The 12,014-nt window shown below is 40.6% G+C and overlaps 1 protein-coding gene across 1 annotated transcript; it reads right to left on the bottom strand.

The window, feature by feature from the left end:
• Window positions 1–4,350: 4,350 nt before the first annotated feature.
• On the bottom strand, window positions 4,351–4,785 carry RNASE4 (ribonuclease, RNase A family, 4). The gene has a single exon (XM_006883098.1). The coding sequence runs from the start codon at window positions 4,777–4,779 to the stop codon at window positions 4,351–4,353; it is 429 nt and encodes a 142-aa protein (XP_006883160.1). The 5' UTR covers window positions 4,780–4,785.
• Window positions 4,786–12,014: the final 7,229 nt, after the last annotated feature.

The following is a 12,014-nucleotide window of genomic DNA, read 5'->3' as shown; positions in this document are numbered from 1 at the left end:
CTGGGGTCCTTCCTCTCCCCACCCCCCAATGCCTTCAGTGTCACTTGAACTTCTTTCATTTCAAAAGCCAATGCTTTTGATTATATGCTACTTTCTGAAATGGTTCTGTGTCAGTCAGTTATTTTTGGTACAATGGCTCTGTGTATTCCTTCCATCTCCTTTTGATACTTCTTGGATTATTAAAAATTTTGCCTATAGTATCTTTCATTATTGCTACTCCAGACTTGAATTTGTTTTTCAATTCCTTCAGCTTGAGAAATGCAAAGCAAGTTCTTTCTTCTCTTTTTTATTTTCTACCCAGCTCTGTGTACATTTCCTCATAATACTTTGCTTTCTCTAGCAGTCCTTTGAAATCTTCTTTTCATCGCCTTTATCTTGCTATTTATTCCCTATATTTTGGCTTTTCAAATGTTTGTATGTGTGTGTTTTTAACAGAAGAATCGATGTCTTTGAAATGTGGTGTTGAAGACAATTACTGGCTGTCCCATGGACTGGCAAAAGAACAAAAAGATATGTCTACCGTTGGAGAAAGTGCACCCAGAGTGCTCCCTGGAGGTAAAGATGACAAAGCTTCTTCTCACATACTTCGGGTATATTGTTAGGAGGAGCTATTCCTTGGAGAGGGACATCATACTTGGAAATGACAGCAAAAGCAAGGAAGACCTTCAGCCAGATGGATTGGCACAGTGACTGCTGCAATGGGCTCTAGTATGTCAAAGATGATGAGAGTTGCACAGATAGGACAAGGTTCAGATATGTTGTTTATATGGCTATGAGTCATACTTGGGTTGAAGACACCTCTCAACAACAACATGACTGATTTAGAGAGGAGAAATTATATCTTTATTTTTGAGAATGTGCAACTGCAATTTATTAATGCCTTTACTCATTAATATGTTATTGTTGTTATGTACCATTGAGTCACTTGTGACTCATAGCAACCTTATGTACAAGAGCCCTAAACCCTGCTCTATCCTGTGCCAATCTTATTGTCTCTGACATACTTACTCCCATTACCCCAGTCACTAAATCAATCCATCTCATCAAGTGTCTTCCTCTCCTGCACTGACCCTCTACCCTCTCCAAGGATTAGTCCCTCCTTATAACATGTTCAACGTAAGTCAGAAAAAGCTTCAGAATCCTTGCCTCCAAGGAGCAACTTGGTTTCATCTTCTCCAGGTTGAACCTGTTTGTTCTCCTAGCAGTCCATGGTATATTCAACACTCTCCTCTAACACCGCAGCTCAAAGGCATCAATTCTCTTTCTATCATCCCTAGTCATTGTCCAGCTCTCTGACACATAGCAAGCAATTGGGAAGACTATGCTCTGAGTCAGGTGCACCTTAGTCTAGAAATTAAATATGGAAGGATTAAAAGTAATGGAAGACATTATACTAAGTGAAATATCTCAGTCACAAAAGGACAAATACTGCATAGTGCCACTGTTGTAAAACAGGAGTGACATTGGAGTTGGGGGGAGACTGAGAAAGATGGGATAAATAATGTATACTGCATTGAAACAGATGAGAGAGAAAACTGTTTAAAAGGGATATCTGATTAGGTATTATTGTCATGACAGGAGTCCAGAAACGAAGGCTGCATGGTGGAGTGGACCTGGGGGAGTGATTATAAAACAATGAAGGAGTTTTTCATTGACTTTTCAAAGAGAAGAGTGTACTGCGGGGGGAGGGGTGAGCAGGGAGAAGGGCACAACAATGAATGAATGGAAATCCAAAGTCTCTGTAAATTTTTATGAAAATGAATAATAATTTTTTAAAAAGCATTGTGACTTACTTGGTAAAAAACAGAAATCATAGTTGTTTAATGTTACCTTATAGTTGTTAGAGGTATATCAAATATTGTTTTATATTGCTCACTACTTCAAACTACAGTCGCAATTACAGTGACATTTAGGGTGTTTAAAAATGTTATGTGCAGTCCAATTGCTTGTGACTCATAGTGAACCCGTGTACAGCTCTGAACTCTGCTCTATCTTGAACCAACCTCATTGTCTCTGACACACCTACCACTATTACCCCAGTCACTGAGTCAATCCATCTGATCGAGGGTCTTCCTCTCTTGCATTATCCCTCCAGGCTTCCACACATGATGTCTCTCTCCAAGGACTGGTCCTTCCTTGCAACATGCCCAAAGTATGTCAGATGGAGCATAAGAATCCTTGCCTCCAAGAAGCAACCTGATTTCAACCTCTCAAGTATGAACTTGTTTGTTCTTCTAGCAGTTCATGGACTATTCAATACTCTTCTCCAGCACTACAACTCAAAGGCATCGATTCTTCTTTAGTCATTGTCCAGCTTTCTGAACACCATGGCCTGAATCAGGGACACCTTAGTCTTTAGACTGACATCTTTGCTCTTCAGTATGCTGGAAAGGCCCTTGACAGCAAATTTTCCCAGTGCAATCTGTCTTTTGATTTTCTGGCTGCCGGGACCAAGAGTGTTGATTGTGGATACAAGTAAGCTGGAGCTGTTAGCAATCTCAATGTGTGTAGATATATTTATATACCTGCAACATATATATTATTATAGCACAAACATAAAAGTATTTCTGTTTTAGTGTATAATATATTTTATCTATTTCAAAATATTGCTCATGTACAGAATAATCAAGAGGTGCATAGCACAAAAAAGGGCTAAAACACTCTTTTGTGATGTTTAATATTGTACATTAATGTGATTCTGCTCCTCAAGAAAATATAACAATTCTATGTTGTAAATTCCAACCTCTGAAGCTAATGGGACAGGAAGATCTATAAAGATACGATCAACTTTACCTGATGAAAGATCAGTCTCCTCAGGGGTGTGGCTTGTATTAAATTTATGTTTGGATTCTGGCAAATTTAGGGAGCTGCTTATCTGACCCTACATCTAGCTACCTGACCAGTGGCCGCCACAGTTGAATCGGTGATCTTTAAATTTGTAAACTTTAATCTCATCATTCTCCAAAGCCAGCAATCTGCAGCCTTGCTTTAATGATAATCTTTGGATTTATCAGCCTCTGAAACCAGCAGTTTCCACAGCCAGCTGTCTGGGATCCTGCTTCCCTGTGACAGCCTTTGGACTTGTCCATCTCTGAAGCTGGTAGTCTCTCAGCCTGCAGCCTGAGGCCCTGCCTGCCTGACAGTGACATAGACTCATTAGCCTCCTCAGACCCCTCTCTCCTGAGGTTTCACTTACAGATCTGAGCCTGCCCACTTACCAGGTTCTATAAGCACATGAGCCATTTCCTTGATCTCTCTCTTTCCGCATACACACACACACACACACACACACACACACACACGTCTCCAACTAAGTTTGCAAGGTATCTTTAGAGGGATCATCCTCTCTGGTGTAAAAAAGGAAGCAAAGGTGTCTTGGCTGTAATCACAGGTTTGACAAGCACTAGATTTTTTGCTGTGGGTTATGAAGACAATATACTGTGTCTGTGTTTAGTAATTCAAGAACACTAGGAGAGAAAGAAGTAACTTCACACTCAGGAACCATAACACAGTCTTTTCAAATACCTGCAGTTTAAGTCCTTTATTACAGAAAAAGCATGTAAAATCTTTGTCAGGAAGAGTAAAAGAGTTTTAATGATCCAGTATATTTTCAGTACATTGATTTGCTAGCATGAGTCAAAAGTTGGAGAAGATAGAGAAACTCCTTATATCATCATCAGGAACTCTCAATGGCCTAGTATAAAGGGTTGCACGTTTTAATCTTACCAAACCCAAACAATGATGCCAAATTACACAGGAAGAGTTCTCATTTTGCCAGTACAGATTTCCAAAGTTTTGGAAGTTTTCCCCCAACAGCTGACTTTCGGAGTGACACAAAACAGATACTTTAAAATACATATATTGTTTGTTATGAAGTGGAAATGTCCTGCACGAACCCCAATCAAACTGGACTTCTTTCTGCCTCAGCTCTTGCACTAAAGATTGTAACTCTTCAAATGATCTGATGTCTACCTGCTAGATATAATAGCATTATGAGCCTCACAGAAGTTTTAGAGTATTGAAATTACTCAGATGGAAGCACTTTGAAAGGTTTTCAATGCTATGTAAGTATATCTACTGATGACATTCTAGAGCATAGGATTTGAGAGAGCTAAGTTTGCTAGCATAACAACAAGCATCTTATTATAGAAAAGCCAAGCTTATGATAATGTTGTGTCTGCGTTTCTCTGTGAAGTGATACATTTAGTAGAATGAGTTATATAGAGGAGAAGAAGAGTAAGAAATTAACAGAAGAAGCAGAGCTCAGGACAGCCCAAATGCTTTACTCATTTATATTCAAGGAGTATTTTGAAGGCTAAATGCTGTCTCCTAAACACCACAGGGTAGCATCTATTTGTCAAAGTGCACAGGCACTGCTGGATCACCCTCACAGGCAATGACAATCCGTCTTGTGCTGGTCATGGCCCTGTATCTGCAGTTAGGGATCCTGGAACTTCCTGTCTCCTTGCAGTCTGTGACTTTCACCACACCCTCATGGCAGTTCATCCTGCCATTCTTGCATTGGATATTGACAGTGCTACAGATACTACGAATGTTCCAGATGTTTTCATGGATGAAAGTATTGACACGCTTGCACTGGTGCGAAGTCATCTTCCGTCTTTGCATCATCAAGTTGCAGTAGCCATCGCTGCCACCTGCACCTTCAGGATCCACATGCTGCCGCAGAAATCTCTGGTACATGCGATCCTGGCCATAGGAGGGCAGCAGGAGGGCCAGCAGCAAGAGCAGAAGCAGTAAATAGATTCTCTGTAGAGTCATCTCTACCTTAGAGATACCTGGAAAGGGACAAAGTTAAACTTTACTAAAGCATTAAGGTCTTGGCAAGCAACATTGTTAAACTCCCTTACCTGTTTGTTCAGGGAATGTCTGACTGTAATGAATTTAAAGATCTTGGTTTAATGAAACCTTTTAATAGGAGTTCCCTTCCTCCCAACAGTTCTCTCTCCTTCAGTCTTTAAGATCTATAATCTGGGAACACTTATCTTTTTCTTTCCCCACTGCCCCCCCCCCCATGTCTTCAGAGAAAATCTTCTACAAAGTACGGCCCTAATTGTAACCTTTGTTAATCATTTACCCATCCTGAGCCCAGCGTTCCTTCTTCCCACTTTGTTCTTTAAAAAGCCTCACACTTTAGTTCCAGTTTAGTAAGAAACTGGACTCACCCTTCTGCCAGGTTAGGTGCTTCTTCCCTCTTCTGTCTTATTCTGTTCCCCTCTTTTATAATAATCCTTTTAATGAAGTTGGCCTTGCCTGTTTTAACATTATCTAGTAAATTTGCTTTTGTTTGACAAAAGCAAGCCAAGGACAGGAAAAAGGGAAAGTCTGTTAGAATGGGGGCAGAGGGCCTAGAAGTAGGACTAGCAGATATATTTGAACACAAAAGAGATTGTGTTGGTGGTAAGCGACCTTCTCTAGTTGCTGGATGATTTGTGCGGACACCTCTGAGCAGTGAAAAACAAGCATACATTTAAAACAAGTTACACTAAAAAATCTTCAGGGCAACACAAATAAAGCATTGTCTGTTTTAAGATATGTTTGGGGTTTGTTCTGTTCTGATGGCCTAGTAGTAAGAAGTTGGACTGCTAACCCTAATGAACATGATTTGAGTCCACCCGCTGCTCCATGAGAGAAAGGCAATCTCCTCCCATGTGATTTATGTACCAGTCAGTCCATGGTACATTCAATACTCCAGCACCACAGCTCAAGGGCATCAATTCTCCTTCTACCATCCCTAGTCATTGTACAGCTTTCTGATGCATAGCAAGTAACTGCAAAGACTATGGTCTCTTCACCAATACCATAATTTAAATGTGTTAATTCTTTGGTCTTCCTTATTCATTGTCCAGCTTTTGCATGCATACAGGACATTTTGAAAGTACCATGCCTTGGGTTAGGTGCACGTTAGTAATTTTCTGAACATTCTCTGTTTGTTGACTGACTGAAAAAAGGCGTCCAGGCCTCTCTGACTCCTGAGATTGTGCTCTTTCTACTGTGCTCTACTGTCCCCCTTGCCCCACTTCCCAAACATCCAGGATATCAAAGATGTATGTGCTCGGGGGGAGGGGAAGTGAAGGAAATGGGAAAGAGCCAACGTGGAAAACAACGTACAAGAACTTTATAAATAAACCAGTATAAAATAAAAATGAAAAAAATTATACACATGCTCAGAGTTATGTTCTTTGTGGAAAAAGAATATAAAAAAGATACTTGCCTGTGTTTTACTGACTATGCAAAGGGATCTGACTGTGTGGATTACAGCAAAGAATGAGAATTTCCGTATACTTTGCACATGTATAGAGACAGTAAATCAAATAAGACATGGGGATACTGCATAGTTTAAAATAAAGAAAATAAATAAAATCAAAGAACGAGAATTTCAGAATGCTTAATTGTGCAGATGTATGTTGTTGTTGTTATGTGCCATTGAGTCGTTTGTGACTCATAGCGACCCTATGTACAACAGCCCTAAACCCTGCTCTATCCTGCACCAACTGCACTGCCTCTGACACACCCATCCCGATTACCCCAGTCACTGAATCAATCCACCTCATAGAGGGTCTTCCCCTCCTGCGCTGTCCCTCCACCCTACCAAGCATGATGTTCCTCTCCAAGGACCTGTCTCTCCTTACAACATGTCCAAAGTATGTCAGATGAAGCCCCAGAATCCTTGCCTCCAAGGAGTAGCCTGGTTTAACCCTCTCTAGGATGAATCTGTTTGTTTTCTTGGCAGTCCATGGGGTTGCTTTCATAGTTAAAAAAGTAATTTCTAGATCCATCTTGAAGTACAATATTGTGAGTGATAGGATTATATCCATATGTTTACAAGGAAGTCCAGTGAATACCACTATCATTCAGATATATGCACCAACAACCAGAGACAAAGAAGAAGAAATAGATGATTTCTACCAACTTTTACAGTTGGAGATCGATCGAACATGCAATCAAGATGCATTGATAATAATGGGGGACTGGAATGCAAAAGTTGGGAACAGAGAAGAAGAATCAGTAGTTGGAAAACATGGGCACGTGTATAGAGGCAGTAAATTAAATAAAACATGAGGATACAGCATAGTTTAAAATAAAGAAAACCATGTTTCAGGGTTGTTGCCTTTCATCATATTTATTTCAGCTGCATGCTAAGCAAATCTGAGAAACTGGAGTATATGAAGCAGAACTCAGCGTCAGGATTAGAAAAAGACTTATTAACAAGTTGTGATATGAGAAAACGATGTGACCAAGACAAAGGTGGGTGACTTTTAGTTTGTGGCCCTCCGGCCAGTCTTTCATTTTTTTTGTTCAGACATTCCTCTAGGTCGGATAGCCCTGGTGTACAAGTTGCCATCCCGGGGTCACTTGTGGTTGCTGTGAGGCTGAACACTGCGACAAGGATGTGTCAAATGCGTTAATGGTTGGCTACCCAATGCGGACTGAGAGTGGGGTGGAGCTCCCCGATTAAATAAGTGTGGAAGGAGGAGTGGCATCCACTTCCATAATAGCTTGCCTCTGGAAACCCTCTGAACCCAGAGAGAGGATGAAAGGCACCCAAGCATCGAGGACTCTCCTTCATAGGGCCGCTATGAGTTGCCTGCGACTTGAGGGCACTTAACAACAACAAACAACAGCCCAATGAAAATAAAGAAGATTTGAAGGACTTACTGATGAAAATCAAAGACTATGTCAATGATTTAATATACAACCAACATCCATAACAGCAGCAGTCAAGAAATCAAAGGATGTGTTGCATTGGGGAACTCTGCTGTTAAGGACCTCACCAAAGTTCTAAAGAACAAGGATGTCAGTTTAAAAGATTAATGTCGGCTTGATCTAAACCATGATCTAAACCAATCTTCATTTGCTTTCTAGTCATTTGAAAGCTGTAAAAAGACTGAAGAAAAATCAATGCCTTTGAATTATGGTGTTGGCAAAGACTATTGAATAGCCCATGGGCTGCCAAAAGAAGAAACTTGTGATACGAGTCCAGAATGAAGGTAGCATAGTGGAGTGGACTTGGTGGGAGGGACTGAATAACAATGAAAGAATTTTTTTTCTTTTACTTTTCAAAGAGAAAAGCGAATTAGGGGAGGGGTGGGCAGGGAGAAAAGTGCAACAATAAATGAATGGAAATCCAAAATCTCTGTAAATATTCATTAAAATTAATAAAGTAAAACTTAAAAAAAAAAACACCAACCCAAAACAACAAAACAGAGTCGTGCCTTTGACCACTCAGCCATTCTGATAAGTAGGAAAATCTGCAGAGTGACTGATTGCAGTTTTGCTAACAAGGATGCCTACAATTCTGCAGCAACAAAGCCTTGTGTTAATGAAACTCTGAGTAAACATTAGGAGCATGTCCCTTAAAAATCGACTGGTAAATGTTTATACTGAGAGAATGCTCTTGAGGAAATGTTCATACTCTGCTGTAATCGCTATCATCTATTTTATGACATATTGTTAATCATTTGAAGATTTTGCTTAAAAGCTTTGCTTGTGTTGAATAAAGTCATTTAGTATTCTTGAAGTCTTTCATCTCTTGCTCCTCAGCTATTTTATGTCTGTCTCTTCTTAAGTCTCTCTGATTTCCCACTTTTTGTTTTGTTTTGTTTTGTTTTGGGGTTTTGGTAGGATTTTTTAAAATTCCATTCATTCATTGTTGCACTTTTCTCCCCACCCACTCACCCCCCCCCCCCCCCCCCGTTCGCTCCTCTACTTGAAAAGCAAAAGAAAAACTCCTTCATTGGTATACAATCTGCCCCCCCCCCGGCACACCCTCACCCTCATCCAAAGTATACTCCACTCTGCTTTGTTTCAACCTGTGCAGAGCTGGACTGTATAAGTAGGGAGCTCTGTTGCACAGTTCATGGTGAACTGCACTGCTAACCCTAAAATGGAGTTTCTTCAGCAAATTCTAGTCATCAGCGGTTCCATGGGAGAATATGAGCAGATATGATTTATAGACTCAGAAGGCCAATGGAGGGTTGGAATTGACTCGGCACCATTAAGTTTACAGTTGCTTTCAGTACGGATTATACTCCAACATAAAGAAAACAAAAAATCCTCATGACTGGATTAATAAGCAACAGCATGATAAAAAGAGAAAAGATTGAAGGTGACAATTATTTCATTTTACTTGGATCCCCAATCAACACCCATGGCAGCAATAACCAAGAAATCAAATGATATGTGGCACTTGGCAAATCTGCTGCTGCAAAAATGTTATTGTTGTTGTTATGTGCCATCGAGTCCCTTGCAACTCATAGCGACCCTATGTACAACAGCCCTAAACTCTGTTCTGTCCTGTGCCAATCTCATTGTCTCCGACACACTCATCCCTTTACCCCAGTCACCGAATCAATCCATCTCCTAGAGGACATTCCCCTCCTGTGCAATGTCCCAAGCACGATGTCCTTCTCCAAGGACCGGTCCCTCCTTACAACGTGACCACAGTATGTCAGACGGAGCCTCAGAATCCTTGCCTCCAAGGAGCAGCCCGGTTTAACCCTCTCCAAGATGAATCTGTTTGTTTTCCTTGCAGTCCATGGTACCCTCAATACTCTTCTCCAGCACCACAGCTCAAAGGCATCAATTGTCCTTCTATCCTCCTTGTTCATTGTCCAACTCTCTGACACATAACATGTGATTTCAAAGATCATGGCCTGTATCAGACACACTTTAGTCTCCAGAGACAAACCTTTTTAAAGGCTAAAAAGCAATAGTTTCCCCTTTAGAAGACTAAGGTGTACCTGATTCAAGTCATGATGTTTTTCAATAAACTCAAATGCATGCAAAATCTAGGCAATGAATAAGAAAATCCAAAGCAAATAAAGATCACACCATGGAAAAATCAAATAACAAATCTATCTTGATGAAGTAAACCAGAATGTTCTTTGGAAGCAAAGATGGCAAAGTTTCATCTCATTGACTTTGGACATGTTATTAGGTGGGTTTAGGCCCCCAGAAAAGGGCATAAAAGTCATAAAAATGATGTACTGACCCAGTGGCACAACAGTGGACTCAAACAAAGATGTGATGGTGAGAATGGCACAGCAGCTCAAGGCAGTGCTTCAACGCAGTGTTATAAACAGGGTCTCCATGAGTTAGAACTGAAATAATGGCATCTAACAACCTAACAAGGGAGCTCTGGTGGCCTAAAGGTAAGAAGCTGTGCTGCAATACCAAAGGTTTGTCATTCAAATCCACTATATGCTCCAGGAGAGAAGGATGGGCAATCTCCCTGTGATTTACTGCCTCCAAAAACTTGCTGGTGGAACACACAAGGACGACCTAACAATAAAGACAAATTATAATCTATGAGATCTCAGCCACTGAAATTTACAATGTGTTCCTGGAGAAAAGACAGCGGTTGTCAAGCATTTCCTTTTACTTGGATCCAGGAGCAGTAACAAAATAAAATACTGGGCAAATCAGGTGTCAAAGATCTCTTTAAAGTACTTAAGAGCAAGGATATCAGCTTAAAGGCTAAAATACACCTTTCTCAAACTATGTTATTTTCAACTGCTTCATATACATGTGAAACTTGGACAGTAAGCAACAAAGACCAAAGAAGAATTTTCATTGAACATAGCATAGAATTGCAAAGGAACAAACCTATCTTGGAAGGTGTGCAATCAGTGTACTCCTTAGAAGCAAGGATGGTGAGCTTCCATCTCATCTACTTTGGGCAGCAAAGGATAAGAAGACTCTCAGTGAGACAAACTGCCACAGTGACTGACACAATATCCTTTAGCACAGAGGAGAATGTGAGGGAGGCATAGGAACAGGCAAGGTTTTAATCTGTTGTACTTAGGGTTGTTGTGCCTTGATGTCAACTTGATAGCACTTAACAACAGAATAAAAATACCGTAGGTGTGTGACCTTCCAGAAGAGAAATTTATTTACTCACAGTTTGTTGTTAGGTGTCATCAATTTGATTACCACTCATGGTGACCTATGAACAACAGATCAACATTTCGCTCTATCTGTGTCATTCTCATAATCTTTGCAATATTCAAGCCCCCTGTTGCAGTTGCTCTATCAGTTCATCCTTTTGATGGTCTTTCCTTTGCAAGATGACATTTCACCACTCTTGCCTCCGAAGATCACCCTGGTTGTACTTTCTCCAGACAAATCTGCTTGTTCTCTTGGCAGTTCAAACTATATTTAATACTCTGTTAACATCACAATTCAAAGGCATCAATTCTTTTTTAGATCTTCTTTATTGTCCAAGTTTCACATGCATATGACACAGTTGAAAAGACAATTATTTGAGTCAGGCATACCTTTTAATCTGACATCTTTTTAGCCCTTTAAAATGGTCCTTGAGAAATTTCCTCAATGAAACATACCCTTTGATTTCTTGACTGCTACTACCATGGGCAGGGCTCTGCTTTGGTGGCATAGTGGCAAAAGGCTGCACTGCAACCCTGAAGGCATGTGGTTCAAGGCCACCAGCTGCTCTGCAGGACAAGGACAGACAATCAGTAGATGATTAACTTCCTCTGAAAACCTACCAGAGGGTAAGCCATGGGTCAGTTCTGACTCTACCATACACAACAACAATTTTTGTAGGCAAGTAGCCATCCTTGACAACTTCACACTTTTTCCAGCTGTTATAATGCTGCTTATCAGTTCCATTGTGAGGAAATTTGCTTGCTTAAGTTGAGAACGGAGCTCTGGTGGCCCAGGCCATAGACAGTTGCAGCATTAGCCCTAAGGCCACACCCCTCTGGGAGTTTAAATCCCCTAGTGGCTCCAAAGAAGGGTGACCCAACAGAATGTGGAAACTATAGAACAATATCATTGATTTCACATACAAGCAAGATTTTACTAAAGATTATCCAAACACGACTGGAACAGCACATAGCAGAGAACTGCCAGAATTCCAGGCTGGGCTTAGAAGGAGTTGTGGTACTAGGGATAGTGTAGCTGATGTTAGATGGATCTTAGCTGAAAGCAGGGAGTACTAGAGGAATGTCTATCTGTGTTTCATTGATTAT

This window comes from Elephantulus edwardii, unplaced genomic scaffold (genome assembly GCF_000299155.1).
Source record: "Elephantulus edwardii isolate Elephantulus edwardi_28Jun2011 unplaced genomic scaffold, EleEdw1.0 scaffold00026, whole genome shotgun sequence".
Taxonomy (NCBI): domain Eukaryota; kingdom Metazoa; phylum Chordata; class Mammalia; order Macroscelidea; family Macroscelididae; genus Elephantulus; species Elephantulus edwardii.
Note: the sequence above shows the minus strand (reverse complement) of the source record. Positions and strands in the feature narration are given on the sequence as shown.

What these genes read in the sequence shown, in the direction of transcription:
- RNASE4 (XM_006883098.1), bottom strand. Translation starts at nt 4,779, where the DNA reads ATGACTCTACAGAGAATCTATTTACTGCTTCTGCTCTTGCTGCTGGCC.